Source organism: Vanacampus margaritifer, chromosome 7, assembly GCF_051991255.1.
Source record: "Vanacampus margaritifer isolate UIUO_Vmar chromosome 7, RoL_Vmar_1.0, whole genome shotgun sequence".
Classification (NCBI taxonomy): domain Eukaryota; kingdom Metazoa; phylum Chordata; class Actinopteri; order Syngnathiformes; family Syngnathidae; genus Vanacampus; species Vanacampus margaritifer.
The window spans coordinates 18,128,684-18,155,350 of NC_135438.1; the positions used below are offsets into that span (position 1 = coordinate 18,128,684).

Sequence of the window (26,667 nt, forward strand, 5' to 3'; positions counted from 1 at the left end):
CCGTGCGTCAATTTTAAAGCGAATGAGAGTTGCTGCTTTGATTGGCTGCAAATGTGATTGTGTTCACTCCTCACTAATATTAATATAGCGGCTTCACAAATATGCAAAGAGTGATGCGTGATAAATGTGGCTGTGAGATACAGTTCACCACATAAAGAAAACAATTTACTGTGCATGTTCAGTGCGGCTCAAGGTGCCGCCTCGCCTGTGTGACAGCTCGCTTCCTCACACTGAGAGATTGTGCATGTTGGAAGGCGGTGCAGTGGCTGAGGAATGATGCATCCCGGCCATTAAACAGCAGTGCTGTCCCAAGCGAGAAAGTTGACGTTGCCTCAATGCAATGATGGCTCGCAGTGCGACGTGACATACGATAAGTGTACAAACGGTAAGCACATAGGAGATGGTTGTTGTTCCTTTTGACTGTCTGGTGCGGGTCACGGGCAGGGTATAGCATGGCGTGCTGCAGGAGAAAGGACATTCTTCATGCAAGCCATAGAGGAAGGGAAAAGTGCACCCTTGAGTTATCAGTTCTTGTCACACAGAAAATCACTGCACAGAGTTATGGGGTACGCTAAGTTCCCACGACGTTGACCTATCAGGGATGGTGAACTTCTCCTTAAAACTCATTTAGCGAACCAGGAATATTTGGGAGCCGTTGGATGCGGAGGAGCATCCATCCATCCATCCATCCATCCATCCATTCATCCATCTATCCGTCTGTCCGTCCATCCGTCCCAGCCGTTCGTCTGTCCATCCATCCGTCTGTCCGTTTGTCCATCCGTCATCCATCCATCTGTCTGTCTGTCCATCCGTCCCGTCCGTCCGTCCATCCGTCCCGTCCGTCCGTCCATCCTTCATCCATTCATTTATCCATCCGTCTGTCGATCCATCCGTCCCGCTGTCCATTCATCCATCCAACCATCCATCCATCCGTCCGTCCGTCCGTCCGTCCTTCCGCCCGTCCGTCCTGCCGTCCGTCCGTCCTTCCTTCCCGACTGTCTGTCTGTCCATCATCCATTCATTTATCCATTTGTCCATCCATCCATCCATCAATCCATCCATCCATCATCCATCTATCCATCCATCCGTTCCCGCTGTCCATATGTCCATCCATCCGTCCGCCCCAGCCGTCGCGGCTGTCCGTCTGTCCATCATCCATTCATTTATCCATCCATCTGTCCATCCGTCCATCTGTCCGTCCCTGCCATCCATTGATCTATCCATCCATCCATCCATCTGTCTGTCTGTCCATCCGTCCCGTCCGTCCGTCCGTCCGTCCCGTCCGTCCGTCCATCCTTCATCCATTCATTTATCCATCCGTCTGTCGATCCATCCGTCCCGCTGTCCATTCATCCATCCAACCATCCATCCATCCAACCATCCATCCATCCAACCATCCATCCATCCGTCCGTCCGTCCGTCCTTCCGCCCGTCCGTCCTGCCGTCCGTCCGTCCTGCCGTCCGTCCGTCCTTCCTTCCCGACTGTCTGTCTGTCCATCATCCATTCATTTATCCATTTGTCCATCCATCCATCCATCAATCCATCAATCCATCCATCCATCATCCATCTATCCATCCATCCGTTCCCGCTGTCCATATGTCCATCCATCCGTCCGCCCCAGCCGTCGCGGCTGTCCGTCTGTCCATCATCCATTCATTTATCCATCTATCTGTCCATCCGTCCATCTGTCCGTCCCTGCCATCCATTGATCTATCCATCCATCCATCCATCCATCTGTCTGTCTGTCCATCCGTCCCGTCCGTCCGTCCATCCGTCCCATCCATCCGTCCATCCTTCATCCATTCATTTATCCATCCGTCTGTCGATCCATCCGTCCCGCTGTCCATTCATCCATCCAACCATCCATCCATCCAACCATCCATCCATCCAACCATCCATCCATCCGTCCGTCCGTCCGTCCGTCCGTCCTTCCATCTGTGCTGCAACCTGTCTGTGTATTTTTACCCCTAATCCAAATTGCGGAAGCGACAGCCATGTAATGGATTTAACATGATTATTTTCGAGTTATATGATAAAGTACTTTATTCTTCTTTCTATCTTTCTGTCTTTCTTTCTTTACATCTTTCTTTCTTTCTTTTCTTTCTTTTTTTGCTACTAGACGTAGACAATTCAATTTCGAATTGCGACTGCCACCTGTTGACGAAAAATTACACTGTATACACTTTAAAAAAATGCATACACCGTTCTTCACATACTTAATGCTCGCATCGTCACATCCACAGACAGAGGGTGGGAAATTCAAACCCGAATCCAAACTGAGAACTATTAGCCAGAGGCTTGAAGGAGTTCCCAATCTGAACAGCTAAGCTGTAAACGTACAAATTAGAAGACGTTTCAGTCATAAATGGTCAAACAAAAAGGCTATTGTAAAGAGCAGCTTTAAAAATCCCCCTTCACTTGGAAAATATATTAGCTTATGAATACGAATGCGTTTGTCATTCCACTAGTTTCATTGCTGGACACAAAGCTATCTTGTTACTCAGTTTGTGCCCAAAAGGCTTCTAGGTTGTTTATCTGTTTCAAACTATTTGTGGGGTAGCATGTCCTCTCTGAAAACATGTTTTTAACTGTGCATAGGGGAATTTACACTTGCATCGTGATTGTGAAAATGGACAGCTGGTGTCAAACTGCACTAATTCAACACTCAAATAACCACCTGGAGCAAAGAAGAAAAACACATGTTGACAGGTGGGGATGAAGAAAAACATTCTCATCCATTGGCTGTGAACCACATGGTGAACTCGTGATGGAGGGGGAATCCAAGATGTTTGCCGTGGAATTGTAATTTACCCTCCTTTGATGGAATATGAATTGCATTATAAGAGTTATGACTTTCCGTGTCAGATAACAGTCATCAGGGGATTTTCACCATATTTTTGTTCCATATCAAATCTTTTGAAAACTTGTCTCATAGACCCACTTCATTCCTCTGCGCCATTTTTTGCCACTGAAAACTGAAAATGAGGAATTCAGAGTCACAACCTGAAATACTGAAATACCTTTTGGTAGAATTTTTGCTTGTGTTTTGTTTCGGCTGTGGTGTTTAGGTGATACAAAATGTTTGGTCTAAAATCAAAATTTTGGTGCATCCCTGTGTATAATAATAATTTTTAATCATTACAATAACCAATGTTAAGCAGACAAAACCGCCATTTTTGCTATATTAAATTCAACGACATCACCACCGCAGTGTTAAACTTGAGTTGAGAGAGAGATTCAGATTCAGCAAACTTTGTTTATCCCACAGGGGGTAATTCGTTTGTAGCTTCATGTTATTTTGTCCAGACATGCTAACTTTGTTTTTGTAATAAAAAATATTTTCTTAATCATATAACCTTGGAGATTGAGAGAGAAAGAGAGAGAGACAGAGAGAGAGAAAGAGAGAGAGAGACATGATGTACAGTACTTGTTTTCTGCAGTAGTATTGTATAGTATTGTATTGTATATTAATTAAGTATAGCCTGGCAGCAAGCCTTTATGTAAGCCAGATAAAATGACCCCTTCCACGGCGCCTCATTAAACACAAAATCAGGAACATTTGTATTTTAATTTTTAATTATGTATTGATAGATTCATTTGACAGCTGCCACCGCTTGCCACCCTGTAAAACCACCTATGTATGCATATATATATATATACATATTTTTTTTTGCAACTTACTTTTTTTTACCTGACCCACCAGCTAAGAATCACTAACCCATTGTAGTTGGTTTGGTATTGATTAGAAAAAATCACATTGAAAATATTCTGACCATATATTAAAATGAGTTATTCTGTGATTCCCGTCCCATTTGAAAACAGAAACAAAAGTTGTGAAACTAGCTCTAATTACCTGTAATAGTATATTAAAACTGAGCAATGTAAGGCTGTATAATTTGTATTTATTTATTTATAAATTTGAATTTGAAATTTGAATGAACGCAAGACAGTCAAAGAGATGAATAGGAAAAAAGTCGTGCTGAATGCAAGTATTATTGAAATTAAATGCAAGCATAAAGATGGAGAAGTACCAAATGCCCATGCACTGCTCCTACCTGGATGTATGTGCCGCCATCTCGACACAGCAGCAGTCAGTGTTCAAGACTCAAGAATGACATTTTGACTGCACACGGCGAAATGTCAGCAAGAAAGGCAAAAGTTGTTGATGGGAAAAGAGGGATTATGGAGGCAGTAATGCCACCACACTTAAATGCAGCCAGCATTACTTTTCATGTCATCTATCGCGCCATCCATCTGGACGCAGCAGATGAGGCACACAAGACCTACTGACTCAGGGAATTTCAGTCATTTCATTTAATAAAAAAAAATCAACACCAATAATGTGGAGGTTTCCTCAGAAGTAAATGAAAGTTTTGGACACTTTGTCGACCACTACTGAGCAGCGGTGACCTCCACAATCTCCCCAAGTTTCATGAAACGAAGGTGATAAAGCACAGGGGTGATTCAAAAGCGACATTCTTAATCACAAATTAAAACGTAAAGAGCCTTCAATTCTTTCATCCTCATTTCTTTCACTTCTCTCTTTTGCACAGGCAGTGAATTGATTTCTAAATGAATCATTGGCAAGGTCTAGTTAACTGCTTTTTATGCATCTCCCCAGCCACTTCTTAGATCAACTCCTGTCTGCTCGTTCTCTATCATTTCCCTTCCTTTCCTGCTGTCTTTTTATTTTATTTTATTTTTACTTTTTTTTCTGAAAACCCCCCCACAACTATTTACAATATGTAGCGTGCGTTTCAGTATGTCAACACTTTCTTGGCTCATTATTCCAACATGGATGCTTTATGTTGCTTCATAGTCTGTTGTAGTTTATGCTCATGTTTGGCAAGAAAGAAGTAGGCAAAACCGGCATGTGTAACATGTTGCATTTGTTTTATTGTTCGACTGTGGATCTGTTACTTTCTTTACCTTCCTTTTTCTTTCCATTCCTTTTCCACGCTTGTTCAGGAGAGAATGGACTGCTCGCTTGACTGACCAGCCGGCTTGAGCGTATCATCCGTCAACAAGACGTGTAGTTGTGTTGGACTTCTGCTGGGAGCTGTCTCCTTGTCTCTGTCTCTTTCTCAGTGCCTTGTGCACACGCACGCACGCAAGCGCACATACGGAATATCCTTCTGTTCACTTATTTCCATCGTACACTTTACTTCAGCCACTTCATCTTATATTGAACAATGCTAATATGTTAATGTAGCACAAAGGTCTTGACATATCTGCTTTGTCTTCAGATACACTGTAAAAGCTGTTGTTACATTATAAAGTAATATACTGTATAACTTATTACAAATTCAAGTGCTTTATTTTATTTTATTTTTGTTGACCTACCTAACCAGTTGCTCTTTCAGCAGGTGTATAGGTGACAAGGTGTTTACTTGAATTTTTCAGGATATTTGGGTGGCCAATAATCCTGGACCTCACTTGCAGCAGCAGCTGCACACAGGGAAACATCAATCAATCAATCAATCAATCAATCAATCAATCAATCAATCAATCAATCAATCAATCAATCAATCAATCAATCAATCAATCAATCAATCAATCAATCAATCAATCTATTAATCAATATTGATTGATCGATCACCCAATTGTTGTAATGCATCAGAGAAGAATAATGTATCATGGCTGCCACAACACGGCTCTCAAAAGTACATAAACCAAAGTTTGTTTTTTTCATAGCTTGTTTTAATTGTGTGCGAAAAAAAAAAAAATAAGGATGGAAGTTCTTAATACAGTCAAAATGCGTATATATAATATTTATGAGTCCAAAAGCTTAAAAAAAATCATTAAAAAAAAGATGGCGAAAGAAGACATGATATATCGAAATGGGCATTCAGCAGCTTCTCTGGTCGATGGCTCACTTCTAGCTCTTAACGTTCAGCTGCTGTTATCTGTCCAACTGCTGATGTTTTTGGATGTTTCCTGGTCAAACACCCACACCAACCTGTCACCTCTCATTGCAGCTCCCACAGTGTATTGCACTGAGCCCACTTCCTTCTCGCCATTGCTCTTTCCCCACTCTCTGTCAGCTGTTATTGAAATATTTAGCAACTACTCAGGCTCACAAGAGCGCCCTGCCTTTACTTCATTAGGTACACTTGACCTGCATCCGCAGAGAGGAGTTTTGAATATTTTGCATTTTCAACATAGCTAATTAAGGTAGACAAAATATTAGAAACAGTTGTCTGCAAACTACAAACAACCACAGTAATAAACATGGAAAGATTATTAACCCTCTAACAGTGGCAATCAATTGTGAATAATGTTCTATGGAAAAGCAGTCCGGTCCAGACCAGTGTGGTTCATCACAGCCGAAAATAATCTAGAAGCACTCCGGTTTCTGTTGAGTCCAAGAGTTAAAAAGATATCCGCACAGTCCGTATAGAGTAAAACACAAAGCAAGATGTTGTCCACTTTCATCTGCTGTCAGTCAATCCAACCTTGTGTTTTATCTTTATAGAGATAACATTATTATGCAACTTCTGATGGAGAGTATCTGTCATCTTGATAATATTAGAGAAGTTGTCTCCGTGATAAATTACTTTTCAAACAAGGACAAAGTGTCCATCTGTGTACTGTATTGGCATGACAACTGCTGCTAGTGGCCAGATGGACACTTTTTTTTATTTTTTTTTATTTTTTAAATCATCTAAAACTAGATTTAGTAGAAAGCTTTACAGAAACATGGTGGCAAACTTAACTGATAATGTCACGATTGGATGTTCTGCAGAGTGTGACATCTACATTGCTTATCATCAATAAAGGAGCAATACAAAATCTTTCCATTTTCAAGTTTAGGGTTCCTCTCACACTCCAAAAACATGCGTGTTAGTACAGTGAAGACTCTAAAGGGGTGAATGTGAGTGTGAATGGTCTATTGCGTGAATGAATGTGACCTGCGATTGACTGGTAACCAGTACAGGGTGTACACAGCCTCACACCTAAAGCCAGCTAGGATAAGCTCCAGCTCATCCGTGACACTAATTGGACAAACAGTAATAAAAAAACTCACAAAAAAAAAGATTAATTAAAAAGATGGATGGATGGATGAGAATAAACAGAAAAAAATGCTGTTTGATTGACAATTGCCAAAAATAAAATTGAAAAAAAAAAAAACCTTTGCACTTTCAGCTCGAGCTAAGCTCTGACACTAAATGGACAAACAGTAAAAATTTAAAAAAAAAATACATTTAAAAAAATGGATGGATGGATAAGAATAAACAGCAACATTAAACATTCTGTTTTCTTCTGAAACTCATCTTCTCTTGGCTTTATCCATTGTTTGGTTAGTGGGATCGAATAGCTAAATAAATCCTGTCATCCTTTTATGAGTGACAAAAACAAACTAAAAACCATTTCATTGTCATTACCATCATTTTTTCAAGAGCACCATAACCATCACATTTAGAGTTACATATGAATGACAAACTGACAAATTTAAAAGGAAATGAAACACTCATTCATTTTCCAAAGACACAAAGAGCCACAACAGAAGGATGAAGGAGCCCCATGCAGCTGTGGAGCCGCAGGTTTCAAACCGCCCTAGAACATGCAGCTAAAAATACCCAACAATGACTAGCAGAAGATTGTGAAGTGGCATTCAATGCGCCCTGATCTAAATCTGATTAAACATCTGTGGAAGGATCTGAAACACGCAGTCAGGAGACGGCACACTTCAAGCCTGAGATAGCTGGAGCGGTTTTCTGTCAACAATTCTCATTCAATTAAAAAAGAGATACAGAGTTAGTCTTTGGCCAGAGTCATTCTAGACCTACATAAAAAAACTAAAAAAACAATGCTTGATTTTAAAACGAAATTCCTCTTATTCAATATTATCTTTGCTTTAAGCTAGGGCACCAAATTATTGTCGTTTGTAATGAATAATTACGTCATATAATGACAAATTCTTCTACATTGATTGCTACGTAACAGACTCACAAGATCCGCTTCTTCACTTTCAGAATGCGTGAGTGCTGAAAATGATCATCAGTGTGTTTGTCTGTCATTAATCCGAGTCACTTGCTCCCGGCGTCAGCAGGACAGCTTTTAGTGGCTCACATCACAGTCCAGCAAACAAACACCGAATTGGGCGGCAGCGAGGTCTTTAAAATGAGCCTTCATTGGCTCACATGCATGTCAACCTGCACGCTATGTTTTGACTCACTACCTTGCCTACTCGGGAGACACGCACGCAACCCACAGGTCTAATTACCTCGTGCCTTTTGGGACAAACGATGAGATGTGTTGACACTGTACCGGCGCTTTGATCAAGATGCGTCAAACACTCGCAAGTGTGAGGGACCCTCTGGGGAACACACACTAGTGAGAGTAAAGTGCTCTATCTAGGTCTCAGTTTTGTTTTCACTTTCAGTGCAAACCACAATCAAATGTGAGTAATTTTTTATCTTCTGTTTGTTGGAAGTTTTCTTTTCTTTGAAGTGTTCATTGTGGTGGCACAACTGAGCTGTTACAGTGTGTGGGTGTTGTGGTGAGAAGCTCAGTGGGAGGACATTTGTGGGCGATGATTTGATGGGGGGGGGGTGGGCAAGTAATGTGGTACAGTTCATGGAACAGTAAACCTCAGCTTTGTCTTGCGGTTCACCAATTTACCTCATCGATGATATAAGTACAGTAGTGCAATAATGTTGCCAACTTAAATTTTGGGTTGAGTTGTGACAAGATTCTCAATCAATGCCTGCATATAAACACATAAAATTGTTGTACAATTCACAAGATTTTTTTTTTTTATACCATACACATACAGCGTAGTTCAGCTTTTGAGCAGTAGCCTACTGGAGACTTCTGAGGTTTGTTTTTCCAATCTCACTTCAGGCCATCTGGAGTTTGCATGTTCTCCCCTTGCTTGTTCAGACTTTTCTCTATTTCTTATTAATGAGGAGGAACAGCATAAAAAGTGGATGAATGGATGGAATATGTTTGTACAAATTGCTTTTGACATTGACCTGTATTTGATGAACACAGTAGAGATGTGCATGCTCCTTTTTGTGCCAATTCATAGCATTTTTGTGTCATTAAGCAACATTTAGCTTTTGTAAATGCATAGGTTTGCATATACAGTAAATTGACATACCCTAGGGCAGGGTTGTCCAAACTTTTTCCTCTGCTAGCCACGTCCAGAAAAATCAAAGGATGCAAGGACGTTTTCTTTTTTCTCTCACAATTTTTCAACTTTAATTTAATGAATGCGCCAAAATCAGTCAATCAAGCAATTGTTTATATGTTTTTATATATTACAGTTAGTTTGAAAAAATATTGTATTGTAAAATGATATGAGGCAAATAGTTTAGGATTCCCAACCCTCAAAATATTAGGATTGCCCGGCCTTTGCCCTTCCCATTAGATTAGTCACCCTTGTACTAAACAGCAGCTGAATGCCATCTTTATATTCAGAACCAAAACAAGAGCAATCTGTAGTAATATGACAATTTTTAAAGCAGGTAATTAATTAATTAATTTTAATGTAATAGGTTCACAATTGGGAGAAACTAATTTTGCTTCTAAAAATTAATTACCAATTATACACCACAGTGTTAGGAAGACAAATGTTCCTATTTTAATCGTAAATACTATAATACTAATATAATATAATGGTACCTTTTCACATTGAGAAAAGCTCTACAGAATATAACATTAATTAAATACTAGTACCTTCTCCATCAAATGTGTGTATATACTGTATATGTATATATATATATATATATATATAATTATAATATATATGCCATGGGCCGCTGAAAAACAGGCCGATGATTTTTTTCCCGTCATTAAAATTAAAATCAATACGTCCCACCTGTCTTTAGTTTTGATCAGAATCGGAATGAGCAAACCTTCTTATCACAGTGCACTGCAATTGTCCTCTCATCCAGTGTCTGCTTGTCTAGCTGAACTGCAAACCTGATGAGGACAAGCAGTATATAGAAAATGGAAGGGTGGATATGCTGCTTTTGGTGAAAACTCATCTTATGATGTACTTAAAGTTAACATTTAAGTCTTGAATAAAGAAAGCCCAAAATGACCATTTAAAATACATTTATTCGCTCAACTTTTTATCTTGTAAATCATACATAGATGTGCATTGACAAACCAAAATTCCAATGAAGTTAGAACATTGTAAAAAAAAGAAAAAAAAGATTTGCAAATCATTTTAAACGTATATTCAATTTAATACACTACAAAGAAAATATATTTAAAGTCCAAAGAGGTAAATTATTGTTTCCTTTTCCTCAGATTTTCACTTTATTTGAATTTCATGCCTGACGTTGCAAAAAAGTTTTGACAGGATATGTTCTCCACATCAAATTTCCTTTCAATAACACACACTTCTATCATATTTGCCACAAAGAGTAAGCAGTTTGTCCATTGAATTTTATTTAAAAAAAAAAAGCATCAAGAGAAAGTAAGACAAGCCAGTCACGGTCAACAAAACAAATCTGCCCGCAGGAAGACAAATAAAAGCAGATAAAGACAGAAGGCCTGATGATATATACAACAACAGCAGACATCTTTTTATTTTTTTATTTTGGCGTTGCAGTACCAGTCTTGATATTCACCATCACATCAGGTAAAAAATAATTTTGAATGGGACAGAGAAGGTTCTAAAAGTCAGCTAAGGCACACAGAGCCTCCCCAGAAAAAAGAACACAAATATGATGGGCGGGGAGTTCAGAGAAATTTGTGCAACAGTTGCTCGACAATACATTCAAGCAAGAACAACAACAATCCGCCATTAGATTTTCTCTGAGAGGCAAACAGGCCCCAACGTTGGAGCAGGTTATGTACTTTGATCAACAAACACCAACAAACCACTCTCTTCGCCCACATCAAAAACTCCTTATTGATCAAAGTCATTTCACCATAAATGTATTTACACATACAGCGTCTTTTACACAATACTTCAGTACAAAATACTTATATACATTTGCTTCATTGTTGATCATTTGTGTTACAAAATAGGACTCTTACAGTGAGTTACACCTATAATACTGTAATGATCCTTTCACCAAAACTGCCATTAAATTTACATACGTAAGCGTGGGCAATGCAAAGAGGATTGGCTGTTAATAGGAATAGGAGCCAACCAATGGACAGCAACAAATTGTACTTTATAAGTCAACCCCTCCAGTGTTGCCGTGCGAGGGAGGCGCAATGTGTGCTTTATGGTAAGGGGAAGGTGAACTTGACATTAATGAACAGTAATATCTCTAAATCAACCTTTTTGGGGGGGAGGGGAGGTGATTTGGGGGGACCCACACTTGCCCGTTAGTAACTAAACATTGTTGACAGACAGATTGAAACCAAATTGGCTCCAGTTGCTCAGTGTGTTGAGGTCATGACCTTATCAGGGATTGTCTTGATGACAGCTAAAATAGTTTTAATGTAGATAGTTTGTAAATGAGCATTTTTGCAATGAGGACACAATATGATCACGATAATTGTCACAGCATGAAGAGCACAACCACTCACGGGAAGCAGTAGACACTGAAGAGCTTCTCCTCATCCAAATGTTTGAGGTCACTAGGAAGCTGACCTTTAACCCCTCAGGTTAAGAGTTGCTTTCTCTTGGCAAACCAAGACAAGAAGATCTATTCTGACACGACAACACTTACTGACACGTGTGGGCCGTAAAAAGGTACAGTATATGTTTGGGTTGTTGGCCTTTGTATATAAAGGCAGCATTTACAAAAAAACAAACAAAAGAAAAAACAAACAAACAATTTATCATGCTGCCAAGGCAGCGTCGCGATTATTTAGTCATTGACTAAAAATATCAGTATTAATATAAACTTAAAATAAATAGCGACTCATGGACCCTCATTCACACAATTTTGAGACTTTTGTAAAATTCTGTACAACATAAAGTGTCACGGGAATGATCTGGAAAAAAAAAAGTTGGCAACATTTAAGGTCATCTTGGAATTATTGTGTTTCAAGTTTGAGGCAGGCTGGTAAGAAAAGCGAATTGGACATAACAGCAAATTATTTGTCCTATTAGCAAAAACATCTGCCTTTTGTTAAAGAAAAATCCTAAAATGCTACCACATATTTAACAAACGCTAAACCCAAAACTGTCTGAGTTAAATTTTGTTCTCACAGTTTAAATTGAGCTGAGAACGCTTTTGTTTTGCATTTCTCTACATATTTGTGACTGCGGCGCAAACTTTGGCTGGCCACAGTCCCTGATCAGGCACTCAACTCAAACAAGTCGAAATCACTACTTGACTCTACTGATTACATTTGACAGTAATTGACTTCTTCAGGAGATAACGTGTTCCTAACTCTCTCAAAGGCAGTGAATATTGGTTCTTCTTGGAGTCCTATCAAAATAAACCATTCGCTACCTCGGATATTTATGCTGACATAAACCTTGGGAGGCACATAAGTTCATCTGGTAGCTCACCAGTCTCAGAATTCATTGAGCAGCAAAATAAATGCTTGAATTTGATCACAGTAAAACTCACATGAGAAGACAAATAAATACATTGTGAAAGTGAAACAGCAAAGACGGCATAGTCCCATAAAAGCAGGGTGGACGTCGCTAACATTGATCACCTGTGTATGCTCCCTTCGTCTCCCGAGACAGAAGGAGAGCATTTCCCCCCTCCCTCCAGCAACTGCAACCAAGCCCATAAATAAATTTTAAAAAAAAATCAACAGTGAATCTTGCGGCCTCCTGTCCAGCTGGAGGCCTCGCTGCTACCTGATGCGGCCATCAGCATGCGGCGATCTCATTTGGGATTTGGGGTCGGGGCTGAGGGAGCTCCAAGCGTTCTTGGGGCAGGCCTGCATGACGGGGCAGGCGGTCGGGCCCACGGCGCAGATGTCCGCCGCCTCCCACAGCTCGCCCACAAGGCTGTCGACCCAGTGCTCCAGCTCCGGGCCGGTCAGGGCGGCGTTACTCTTGGCCTGTTCCACGTAGCCCAGGCTGACGGGGATGTTGAGCACCGGGTTGAGGCCGTGGAAGCTCTGCTCCATGTAGCTGTTCTTGGGTGGCCCGTTGTGCAGCTTCAGAGTGTCCTCTGGAAAAACACAGCAGAGAACAAAGGGAAGTGTGATCAGTCTTTTATCTTTGAAGCAGTGCTTAAATATTTTTAGTTGCAATCCGCCCCAACAGGAAGAAGGCATTATTCTCCCCCCCAACTCTCTATTGTGACCGTAGTATAATTCAGGGGTCTGCAACCTGCGGCTCTGGAGCCACACGTGGCTCTTTAGTTCCTCTCCTGTGACTCCCTGTGGGTCTCTAAAAAATTAGTAGAAATCATTTTTTGTACATATCTATTTAAAGCAACACTAAGGAACTTTCAGTTTACGTTGATTATGGCGGCGCCATTTGGACAAAAGCTGTAATGTTATGCCTGAAGGAAGACCTCATTTGCCATGAGGACAAGTTCCTAAGTGCTACTTTAAATTTTTAGATAAAATATTTTTTAAATGAATTAATGATTTAGATGAAAAAAAAAGTAAAAGTCCAAATTTGTAAGTTAGCAAAAAAAGAGAGACAAAAGGTAGAAGAAAAAGGTTTTAAAAATACCGAAAAATGTCCTAGAAGGAAGATGAGATCAGAAAATTGCCATATAATATACACAAATGAAAGAAAATGTTTAAAAATTCACCATAAAATGTCCAAAAACAAAAGAAGAAAGGCAGAAGTTTACCATAAAATATCTTTGGAATTGTCAAAAAGGTCAGAACATTCATTAAAAAAAGAGGCAGAAAAGAAAATTGTCTAATAACAAAGAAATCCCCCCAAAAATTATGTACACGAAATGTACAAAAAATGTCAGAAAATGTATACCAAAAAAGGCAGAAAAAAAGCCAAAAATAGAAGACTAAAGGTAGAAGAAAAATGAATCTCAAAGTATTGGATGCCGCATATTTTCAGTTATGCTAGCTCTTGTACAGCTTAGCTTAGCTTAGTTTTGTTCAGCACAATGTTCAAATGTTCAAACTCAACTAATACTCCTTGTAGTGTACTCTGTGACAATGAAAGTGCCACAGCCAGCTACTGCAGTGGATGTGCAATTAACATTTTATTCTAGTACAGCAAAAAAAAATAAATACATAAAAACCTTCCCTGGAGCCGCACTTAACCCCCAATCTTTGCCTCCCTCAAAAAGAAAATGTTGCAATAATAAAATAAATATGAATACATTTTGTTGCCCTGGCTCTAAATCTTCGTTTTAAATGTTGGTTACTACGATAGTTTCTGAGGTTACGTTCCAAAAAATACTGAATAGGTGAATTACGCCAAGTATTAATTAGCATTTTTTTTTTACATCTATTAAATATGTTTTAAGGCTGCAAAGCCCCTAACCACACACTTAATACACTTTTCTTAGACAGGCATTAACAGTTTGTCACATTTCTCTCTTGTTTAAACACAATTAGCAAACCTTCTTAGGTTTTAAAAATAGGTACACTATTGTAAAAGAAAGAAAGAAGCACAATCGCACAAAATATGAACCACATTATAGCAAGGGAACACTGAATTGTGATAAATAGGCCTTATTTTAAGATTATCTGTCGTCCTTTTTTTTTTTGTGTGGAAATTTTATACATCAAAAGTCATAGTCAAAAGTAGCATCAGTACGTGAGTACTCACACTAGGGATGTACTAATATCCAAATGTCACAATGAGATATTATACCGATAAGAACCTCACGTTACGATAATGATCACAATATTGCGCTGGTGTTGGCAATATTAAAAAAGCTCATAATATTTTATATTGACGCCTTCTTAAAATAATTGTCCAAGTCATTTTTTTCTGATTTTTCAGGAAACACATTTTTTTTTTACCATTTGCATCATGAGGAGATGATTTAGGCCCAAAAATAAATTTTGCACAAAAAAGAAATATGACTAAGGCAATTATTTTAAGAGGGTGACGATATATATATCAACCTTTGAGTTTTCTGCTATATCCATGCCACTATGCGAGTATAGTCGCCGCCCTCCGCCATCTTGAATTACTTTGTAAACAATGCACAGCATTATGTTACAATTGGCCCAGCAGCATAAAGTATCATAGTCTATGCAGTTCATAATGCTGTGCTTAGCTGAAGCAGGTGAAAAGTAACGTTTTTTTTTTGATGGAGATGAGCTTTAAATATCGTAGCATGATGACGTCAATATTGTGGCAATTTTAATATCGCGATTGTTACATCCCTACGTCTCATACTGGTGAAAAAAAAAGGTATCAAACATCCCTATTTGTTACATCAAATCAACACTGTGTTGTCTTATTTAAGACAGACAAGGTGGCTCGTTAGTCATTGTTTTCATGACAGTCGAGTCCTTCAAATGTCAAAAACACAATTGCTCCTTAAATCACCTTCTCCACCCTGAGCTCCAAGTCAAGCTGTAAATTCCTCACTGGTTCTCTAACTGGGGTGCAAGCCATCCCTTTCAAGCTTGCTTGTGGAACACAAACTCTCTAACACCCGCATGTGAGCAGACATCAGCGCTTTTCATGAGTTGGTGACACCCAAAAAAAAAGTCAGACATGGAGGTGCTCCATCTGATGAGATGCCCAACGCCATGACAGGAGCAGAGTTTGTGCACTAGTGACTTCATGTAGTTGTGTGTGTACTCAAGCATTGACGTGGCAGGGCCCAAAGTATTTATTTTTTTTTCCACAGGTGCCTAAATCACTAAGCTAGCAGGTAGAGGGTCACGTTGTTAACTTTTACTGGCACAGCATGTAAGAGGTTGCCAGACATGGCAGTAAATAACCAGCGTGCGGAAGGAGGCGCTTAGATGCACAAACAGTAAAGCTTCTTCAAAACACACAGCGCTCCAAACTACAAAATCAAAAAACATGTCTGCAACGTTACAACCTGCTATTTTTCAAAGGAAGCATATGCAAATGCAGAGACATATTTGCAGTCTCTACAAGTAAAGTGCATGTAAATATCATGAAATTCATATTTAAGTCATTTTTGATGAGATGCGTGTCTGTCTTAAAAAAAATATTCAATGAACATTGAATTACTTTTAAGAATAGCAATAGGAATGCTTATTTTGTGATTTTTGGGCTCCCCTATTTTTGCTCTTTATAATTTGCTTTTAAGCCACCTCAAATGCAAATCAACAGTGCTCATCGGTTAAGTCATATACGGTTAAGTAAAAAAGACAAAAACTACCAAAACAAATTAGCGTTTTAACCTCACGTCTTCATATAAACATTTTTAATTAAAAAGAAATTAACAATCAATTGATGGCTTTGCTGAGACATGAACAGAAGCTCTATTTGTTATTGTTGTCTATCCTTAGTGTGTGTGTGATTATTTAAAACAGAACAACATAAAGCATATTTCAGAACTCTCGCGACTTCAAGAACACTGGTCGTTAAACGAGCCCAACAGTGATGCTCTTTCTTTCATCCATGTTTGCTGATTGACTTAAGCGTGTCATGGGTTTCGAAGGCTTAAATGTGCTGTTGTTCAACACTGGTGTTTATTATATATGAGTGTCTCGTTTGGGTTATCAAGAGTTAATTCAGGACAAACAACTGCAGTCTGCAAGAGCTTCATTGTGTAAAAAAGTAACTCAAGGCTCACTTGTGTTGATGAACAGTGTTGGGAATAATAATTACTCCGTTCTTTTTTCACAAATGGAGTAATTAACCATTTATTTTCCCCATATTTGAAACGCCGTTATTATTATTGTACGTTAAATGCGTTGTGTTACAATTAATTTATTAGTTTCGAGGCTCAAAAAAAGCTTGCATTAGGTTGTGCAGTCATCATTAATAGTGCCAACAATTGTATTTCTCGTAACGGTCTGTACTAGAACTGTCCACAAATTATGTAGGCTATAGGTGACATATATGCCACAAATCACCATAGGCCTACAGCCAGTATCTTTCATTTTTTATTATTATTCTGATTGTTGTAGTAATTGGCAGTGGTAGAACATATATGATATCTGTCGTTTTGGAGTGAGACCTAATATTCACATGAATATTCACAAAAATCTATGTAAACCTAGCCTTGACATAATTTTAAATCTTTGTATAAAAAATAAAAATAAATATAATATAATAAAACTAATATAAATATAATATAATGTAATAATATACAAATTAAATTATCTATCTATCTATCTATCTATCTATCTATCTATCTATCTATCTATCTATCTATCTATCTATCTATCTATCTATCTATCTATCTATCTATCTATCTATATTAAGTAGTGAAAATAGTTACTATGCCTGGTAACATGTTACTTTTATTACAAAGTAACTCTAATTCAATTACATTTTTGAGCAAGTAATGAGTAACTATAACTAATTACTTTTATAAAGTAACGTTCCAACACATTTGCTGAGACATACTATTCACATAAATATTCACAAAAATCAATGTAAACCAAGCCTAGACATAATTTGAAATCTTTGTATAAAAAATAAAAATACAATAATATAATAAAAATAATATAAATATAATATAATGTAATAATATACAAATTAAATAGAGAGAGAGAGAGAGAGAGAGAGAGAGAGAGAGAGAGAGAGAGAGAGAGAGAGAGAGCGAGCGAGAGAGATTTTAAGATTTTACTTTTATTATGAAGTAATTCAATTACTAATTCAGTTAAATTTTTGAGCAAGTAATAAGTAACTATAACTCATTAATTTTATAAAGTAACGTTCCAAAACTGTTTATGAATTGCTAAGTATTTTGGAACACTTAAAAAGTGAAGTGGCCTCTTCATTGCAAAACAAATAAATTTTGTAAGGACAGACCGATTATTGGCTGGACAGATTATCAGCACTGGCATCGGCCTTTTTAAAAAGATCACAGGACTGATAGTAGTAAATGTTTTAAAAGGCTCTCTCACCTTGTCGTATAGGCAGGTGCTTGTTATAGGCCAAAGGGGCGATAAGGAAGCGCATCTCCGCCACAGGGCTCCAGTGGTGCAGGATGCGGACACTCCAAACACCAGGACGCAAAGGCTGGTTGAGCGGCGGTCGGTAGTGGGTGAATTCAGCGGTCGAATCGATAAGAATGTCGTAGGTGGCCGCGATGACGTTGGTTGGGTCAATCCACACGACCGTTACTGTAACGTTAGGTCCTTTTGCCCACTTCTGCATTCCCACCGTCTCATCCATGGGGCCCATCAGGCCGCCAAAATTTCGGAAAATTCGTTCTTTGGCGTCCCACTCTGTCCCGATCTGACAAAAAAAAAATGGAAAGAGGAAAGAGGACAGACAACTGTAAGAGATGGGGATGTATGAATTCCCTCAAGTGAACAGAAGGCAGCAACAGACTGCATCACCATTTCACCATACTATTAAGATAAGCAACACCCGGGCTGAATTATCACGGGAAATAATCTTCAGCATGCATTTTTCATCAAACAGCCCAAGCCTGCACACAGCAAATTATACAGACTGTAGTATACAGACGCTGACAAGTCGATTTTTATTTTTTATGATTTTTTTTTTATACTTATACTGGAGTCTGTTTGTCCACAGTTGCTGGGAGGAATGCATATAAATTTACCAGAGATCCACACCATGCCTTTGACTGCATATGGTGTGACAGGATGGAAAGCAGTGAGTTTTTTTTAAATTATTTTATTTTATTTTAATTTATTTTTCTCACACAAACATGCAAACAGACAAACATGGACTCCCAGGTGGGGAAGCGAACCCACGCCAACCTGCATCGAAGGCAAGCAGTGATAACAATAAGCAAGATCACCACATAACATCACAGGAAAAAAAAAGAAGAAAATATGGGATGCGTCAATTTTATATATATTGACACAGTGATGACAGGTTGTCTTTTGCACCGCCTGGGATTCTCTGGGTTTAATAAATGCAGCAGTAATTGATGAGTGAGGAAAATACAGATCCTCTGTTCGGAGATAGCTGGTTGCATTTATCACACTGGAACGTGCGCTGGATTGCAACACCTTTCTGTACGCAAAATGAGATTCGGAAAATCAATATTGATAGCGGGGCGTTAAAAAGATGGCGGTAGCACCCACAAATATGCGCACACACTGAGAGGTGCTGGCAGAAATGTGAGAAGGATGACACATTTAAGGAGTGCACATCCTTACAATAGCAACTGATTAGCACAGCCTCACCCTGCTGGACGATCAATGTCTGACTGGAATGGACTCTGTATTACATCCTTTGAGAGTTAAGAATAGGATGCAGATGATAAATATAGATCGCTAAAATGAATGAGAGTGAATCATGTGTGTTGTGCGCAAGACAGCTCACTTTCATCTCAATTATTCGACTGACCTTTGCCATTCCTGCCCCTTGGACCTTGGTTCTGTGCTCTTTAAATAGCTAATCAACCCATGTCTGGCACCTCTGTAGCTCATTAGTTTATCCAAGGCTGACTCCTTGGCACTCTACATCCTCAATTGATTGGCAGAAAGAACGTGGGAGAAGAGAAGGCAACATTGCCAGAAGATAATCACGGCAATCTACTACGAAATTGGGAGCTTTTTAGGTGAAGTACACTTTTTATGCAATTTCCACAAAAAGTAATAACATATTTGACCTATGCTATGTAACTCTTTAACACACTTTGGCATACCTCTGCACGTTGGTGGAACTGCAGACAATTGTCACATTTGTGTTTCAATTGAATATATGAATAAAATGGCAAGATAATGGGAGGCACCATGGACAAATACATTTACATACTGTGTCGCTTGTTTGGAGATAATGTCAGCATGCAGCAGTGCTCTGTATGGTGTTTTTTATTCTTTGTTTAATTCATTGGCAAGTACACACTGTTTCACAGCTATGAGTCACACTATATTGATGACACAGCTATTGCCATTCTGCCTGCATACCCCACGCTGGTAATACAGAACAACCTTAACTGTACTGATTTGTTTACAGATTCCAACAGTATCATGGCAAATACAAATTAACTCATTCACTGCCATTGACGGCTATAGACGTCAACAATTTATTTGAACTATTTCTATTAGTTTAACATTTTTTCCAACTTTTATTAACAAGAGTATGAAAACCTATCTTATTATTTATTTATTGTATTAGAACAGATATAAAATCTGGGATTAATTGTGAGTTAACTAGTAAAGTCATGCAATTAATTATGCAAAGAAATATATATTGCCTGATGCCCTCAATTTTTTAATAATCTTTTCCTTATATATATATATATATATAAATATTATTAAAAATTAAAAAAATATATTAAAAAAGAAAAAGAAAAGATAATTAAAAATTAGGGGCATTCACTGCCATTGACGGCTATAGACGTCAACAATTTATTTGAACTATTTCTATTAGTTGAACATTTTTTCCAACTTTTATTAACAAGAGTATGAAAACCTATCTTATTATTTATTTATTGTATTAGAACAGATATAAAATCTGGGATTAATTGTGAGTTAACTAGTAAAGTCATGCAATTAATTATGCAAAGAAATATATATTGCCTGATGCCCTCAATTTTTTAATAATCTTTTCCTTATATATATATATATATATATATATATATATAAATATTATTAAAAATTAAAAAAATATATTAAAAAAGAAAAAGAAAAGATAATTAAAAATTAGGGGCATTCACTGCCATTGACGGCTATAGACGTCAACAATTTATTTGAACTATTTCTATTAGTTTAACATTTTTTCCAACTTTTATTAACAAGAGTATGAAAACCTATCTTATTATTTATTTATTGTATTAGAACAGATATAAAATCTGGGATTAATTGTGAGTTAACTAGTAAAGTCATGCAATTAATTATGCTAAAAAAAAAATTATTGCCTGATGCCCTTAATTTTTAATAATCTTTTCCTTATATATATATATATATATATATATATATATAAAAAAAGATTATTAAATTTTTTTAAAAATATTAAAAAAGAAAAAGAAAAGATAATTAAAAATTAGGGGCATCAGGCAATACAAATTTGTAATCGTAATTAATCACAGGACTTTACTAGTTAACTCACGATTAATCACAATTTTTATATCTGTTCTAAATGTACAAAAAAAAATCTAGCTTTTCATACTCTTGTTAACAAAAATGGAAAAATATGTTAAACTAATAAGAAATAGTTAAAAGTGAATTTTTAATGTCTATAGCTGTCAATGGCAGTGAATGAGTTAAATAGAACAGTGGTCCCCCAACCTTTTTTCCGCCACGGACCGGTTCATACAAGTCCACAATTTTTGCGGACCGGCAACCCTGGAGTTTTGCTTATTGATAAAGTAAAATGCTACAACAACAAATGCAAATCCACTGCGGATTTTTAAGTACCTGTACTAGCAGCAAAAACACCACAAAAAGGGTAACTACAATGCTTTAATATGGTCACTATGGTAACACTTATCAACTTTGTAGATATAACAATAAACATGAAGCCACATTTTTATGTAACTATATTAGCAGCATTCTCCTTCTCATAGCAGGGCACCATAGAGCAAATATAAAGTCTATGAATAACTCACTCACCATAATGCTAAATCAAGAGCCGCTCGCCGTACAGCGGCCTCATGCGTGGGAATCATCTGTCGCCGTAAATCAATGCACCTTTCTTTTTCTTCTTGGTTACAGGCTCGTGTTGTCTCATCATGGTGCCTTTTCCCCGTTACAAAGGAACTTTCCAAATACGTCTCTTTGATACTCATTTTGCTAATTTTTCAATTTAGCATCAATGCTACATGACCGAGATAATTAGCATCTTGACATTCACTAAGTCGCAACAGAGAGAATCTGGTCACCTCTCAAAATAAAATATTTTTAAGCCTTGAATAAACAATTAACCGGAAGTAAAGTAAGTTTTTATTCTTTTAATCGTGCGGCTCAGTCCAAATTGGTTGACGGACCGGTACGCGGTCCACAGACCGGGGGTTGGACACCACTGAAGGTTTGGCGGAAACATTATTACAGTTACTGTATATGAGGGAAACTGTTTTCTGTTGAGGTTCGTTTAATTTCAAGTTAATTTTGGGACACACTTGAACATGTTTATGAACTTTCCCTTAGAACAGTTCCACCTTAGTTTGTTAGTTTGTCTCTCCTTCCTTTTTCTTTCACACTCATGGAGGTACAAGCAGTACAGGAATCCACGACAACCAAGACATTTTTTCTTCAGACAAAAAATGGGTCAAACGCAGATTAACTTCTGGCCCATTTCAGCTTACATTGACCTCCACATACAACCTGTCCCTGGGTGCCAATAACCCAATAAGCTTGGGCTTAGAACCAACACTCATTTGCTCACCAAGTCAGAAGCTTACGACCTTGTTGCACTTATAGCTATACTTAGAAGAAGATGCCTCTGCTCCACTAATTCTGATCCAGTAACCTTATCTTAAACTGTGGTCCATTTTTTTTATTTTCCACCCTTCCACTAACATCAGCATAACTCTAGACTGCTGTGGCGTGAGTACAGGAGATTCTATTCAACGGGACAGTCTTGCATCATTCATATCTAGAAATCACAACCTTGACACTCAATCCATGAACTCATTGAAATCCATAAGACTATGAAAAAAAATGTTTTTCTGTTCTCAGTTTTTTTTCCCTCCATGACCCTGCAAACCATTCCTCTTTGTCATTGGCTTGCTGGCGCCCACAGTATGACACCTCCATTAATTAAGCTAGGTCAATTTGATCAGGCAGCATCTTGGACAGCCACAGTCGGCATCTGGCACTGTTTAAAACCTCAGGGCACGCATTCCCCCAGGGCCTCATTTGGACCCTTATTAGTGGCCCTGCTTTGTGGATGTAATCAAACACAGGTGTTCTCCGTGGCGTCAGATGGATTCCCCTGAGGTGCAGGTTACACTACTGAAGCATATGAATGCTGGTATGGATGGATGCTGGCTACCAATGTTTCAATGTGGAGTAATAGATGAGGAAGACATGCTGAAGAGCGGAGACGAGAATAAATTGATAGAGGGAAAATATTAGAGTTGTGCTGATTTGATCATGTAATTTGGAAATCAAGCTCACAAAACAACAAACTAAGTAGTTTTCCAGTATATAACAAAGTCAGCCAGAGTACTCTCTGTACCGGCCAGCGCATCCCAAAAAGTGTCACTTCTTACAGCGTGTGTTTGGAATTTGGTGTGACAAACAAATGGCCACAAGCTATTGTGCTCGTCTGCAGCTCATTAAGAAAATCATATTTTGCTTTCACAGTCGACAATTAGAGTTGAAAGATACTATAAACTAAGGCTATGTTTATATATACTGCAGGTCAGATCAACCCCCCAATGAAACAGCATTTTTCCCCCCCATGTCAGTGTGAACAGTTCAATTCTGCTTGATGATCCTGTGGCCACCTTTTCAGAAATGTAAGATCCACAGAATTGTAGCCAACCTCCCTGGACGGACGTGGCAGCAGGAGGAACATTGTTGACAAATCGACCCGAAGGTTACAACTAAATAAGGTCAAATGCATTGATCATTCCTCAGGGTTGCACAGTGCATTGATGCGAAAACTCACTGCTTGGTATGACATTTATCCAAAGACTTTGTGTACTGCTTGTCCTCATTAGGTTTGCAGGTGAGATGAAGTCTATCTCAATTGATTTTTGGTATGAGGTGGGGTACACCTTAACTGACCGCCGACCAATTGCAGGGCATTTATGCGACAACCAACCATTAACATCAATGGACAATTTAGGCTTATTTTTTGGAAGTCGTCGATTTTGGGTATGAAAGGAAGCAAGCGTACAATACAATGCACACTAACCAGACACTTCTTAACCAACAAAAATCTGCCTTTCTAAAAGTAATAAATGCTAGGGTATTCATTTATTATCATGGTCATGGTCTGTAGTGCATCGTATGATACAGTGAGCTACTTTGAACACCTTATTTAGATTTTCTGGTGTCTAATATTTTGCTCTTCTTATGTAGCGCAATGAAGAAGCCAAAAGACTAGAAATATCCCAACATGGCGCAACAAACATTAAATCAATATCTGTTTGGCAGTGTAAATTATCTTCATAAAAGCGTAGACTTTGGTGTAGCTCTTGTATTGTGTCTTTTGCGAGTCTTTGCAAAGGTAGCGAATGTTGATTGCTTGCCAAGGTTTGTTCAAGGTCACGTTTGCTAAACATTTTGAACATCTTCAAAATTTCCTTCCACCCAAAAAAATTAAATAAATTTAAACTGTTGGTGAATGTTACCTTCCTTCATGGACGTCTTCATTAGTCCAATAATTGGCCTGATTTATCCAGCGCAAGGTAATAATTCTGAATGTCATATAAATGTCAAGTCATGTAAAACTTTAGTCGGTACACTCATTTCAAGTGCGCAGACTTAGGACTGCTGCACTCCATCATGCTGTAAAATGGAATATAAAAGTTATACAGAGTTAAAAGACAAGACTTATCTGTCTTGCTTTACTGTAAAGTGAATGGAATCAGAGAACACGTTAAGCCAAGCGCATAGTTTATCTAGCATATAGCTTTTGTATTAGGGGTCATATCTCCCTAGTACCACAATGCCACGCTGCCTTATTTAAGGTCTTTCAGTTCTCGTTTTGTACGACAGACTGACAAGCAGACTGACTGACAGCCACTGCACACTGCTAGACACTGAACGCTCTGTGAGGCTGAGCATCCAGATAAAAGCCACTGCTCACATCACTTGGCTGTCACTCACGGTTTCATACGCTCAACACACAAGCGGGGGCTTAAGAGAGCGGGAGCTGCATGGCGACCGGGTGTCTGAACTTCTTTTTTGCTCCCTTTGAGATGTTTGCATAAAAGGTCAAACAGAGTCTGGGAGTGTCCAGGTAGACACAAGCGAGGCCTGCAGGCAGCAACAGACCAAACCAATCCATTCATACATTTGATGACATTTCGAATGCGACCCCTGCTGCAAGCTAAGTGACAAACCCGGACAAAATGTCACTTTACATTCACTCAGCTAATTTTGTGTATGCTGCAAATACACTGTGTGGCTGTCACATCAGCCCTAGCTGCTGGGTCCGTCACTGAAAAAGAAAATCAAGGCCAGCATTCCACTGTGAAGGTGAGAGGACATTCAGGATCAACAAATAAACACTATGTGATACTAGTGTGAATGGATTCAATAAATGTACATTTTACAAGGCCATTACATGCGTCCCTTTAATGGCATGGTAATCAACTTTAAGGATTTTCTTTGCAAGGTCATAACTGTGTAAGGTCAACATTACACTTCACAAAGTGTGTAGTCCTGTGTCGTGCTTGGCGTTTTACTGCAACCTTTTTCCTGATTGATTTTGTGACTCAAATCCACTCCAGCAAATGACACAGAAAAGATTTGATGTAAGACACACGAGACAATTTGCAGACTCACCTCTGCGAACTGCAACCTGCTGAATGTGCTTTTCGCAGGAGTGGTTGACTTGAAGATCTTCTTCGGTGCTACCCAGGTCTCCATTGTCTCCAGCTTGCTTGTTGCTAGATTGGTGGCGTGGTGCCTGATAAGGTAGCCCTGGAACTGGTCAGACCGGAAGTAGAAATGCACGGACACTGGGTGGCCCATTGGGAAATACCTGGAAGAGAATTTAGAGAAGTTCTTAGCAAAATGCTGTTTTCATCTGGTAAGCAAGCAAAAAAAAAAAAACTTTAAAAAATGTGGGTGTACGTGTATGGACAGTCAATGAGCTCTCTGACTGTTTGACATGGCTCACATTAATGCTGTGACCTTTAATGAAGAGCTACTGATCAAACATTTGTCTCCCATGATAATAGTCACCCTATTATTCTGCATATGTATGAGATATAAAGATATGTGATGGATTACAGGAGTCTGACAAGGTGTATCTACGAGAGCTGCATTCAACAATACTAATGCGTGTATTTAAAAATATATATATTAGTAGTAATTAGAGATGTAACAAATGCCACAATATATCCTTGTTGTCATGTCACGATTTTAAAAGCCGTACATCTGTTAAAAGAGTTGGGTTGATTTCCATTTGTGCAGTTCTGGCACCTTCTAGTGGCTAGTTTTTTTGAGTGCAGTTTAATTTTCACAAGGCATGTTTTGACCCTTTATGTTTAAAATCTACGCTAAGATGAAGGGGAATGTAATATGCTTGTGAAGCGAGTCAATATGTGGAGGAACTCAATGTGTGCTTGCATTAGTGCCTCAATATATATATTATATTTATAGATACAATACTGTGTGTGTGTGTTTTTTTTAGTATGAGTTTTTTTTCTTTCTAATATTGTGACCTTTTTTTGTATCGCCAACCTCCCCACAATATCGTGATAATATCGTATGGTGATGTTTGGATATCGTTACATCCCTAGTAGTAATAATAGTAATAGTAGTAATAGTATTAGTAGAGTAGCCGTGTGATAGTTACAATAATACTGTATTAAAAGTGTACTCCTTTTTTATTACTGTATTTGCACAACTTAATCCATAGCAACCCTCTAAACTTGGTAGCTGACAGCTCATAGAAATTCACTTCCTGAACAAGTTATTTTCATTTTCATAATTTTAAATTTCTGCCAAGAACATTATAACTCGATTGTTTGAGTGGCAACGCATGTGACGTAATACGTATGTGCGGAGTGCACCGCATCGTGCGATGCGCACTCTTTGAGGGTCGACATCCGAAAGTGTTTGCCCATGTATGGGGAATGTTTAGCCGA

General features: G+C 38.4%; 1 protein-coding gene across 1 annotated transcript in view; it reads right to left on the reverse strand.

Annotated features, from left to right (window-relative positions):
* Positions 1–10,049: 10,049 nt before the first annotated feature.
* The window catches only part of xylt1 (xylosyltransferase I), a 92,526-nt gene continuing 75,908 nt past the window's right edge, over positions 10,050–26,667 (reverse strand). The window contains exons 9-11 of the mRNA XM_077571489.1: positions 25,358–25,556; positions 17,879–18,212; positions 10,050–13,053 (exon numbers count right to left, since the gene is read on the reverse strand). Of these exons, the coding sequence (XP_077427615.1) occupies positions 12,731–13,053; positions 17,879–18,212; positions 25,358–25,556 (856 nt within the window). The 3' untranslated portion in view covers positions 10,050–12,730. The remainder of the gene's footprint in view (positions 13,054–17,878; positions 18,213–25,357; positions 25,557–26,667) is intronic.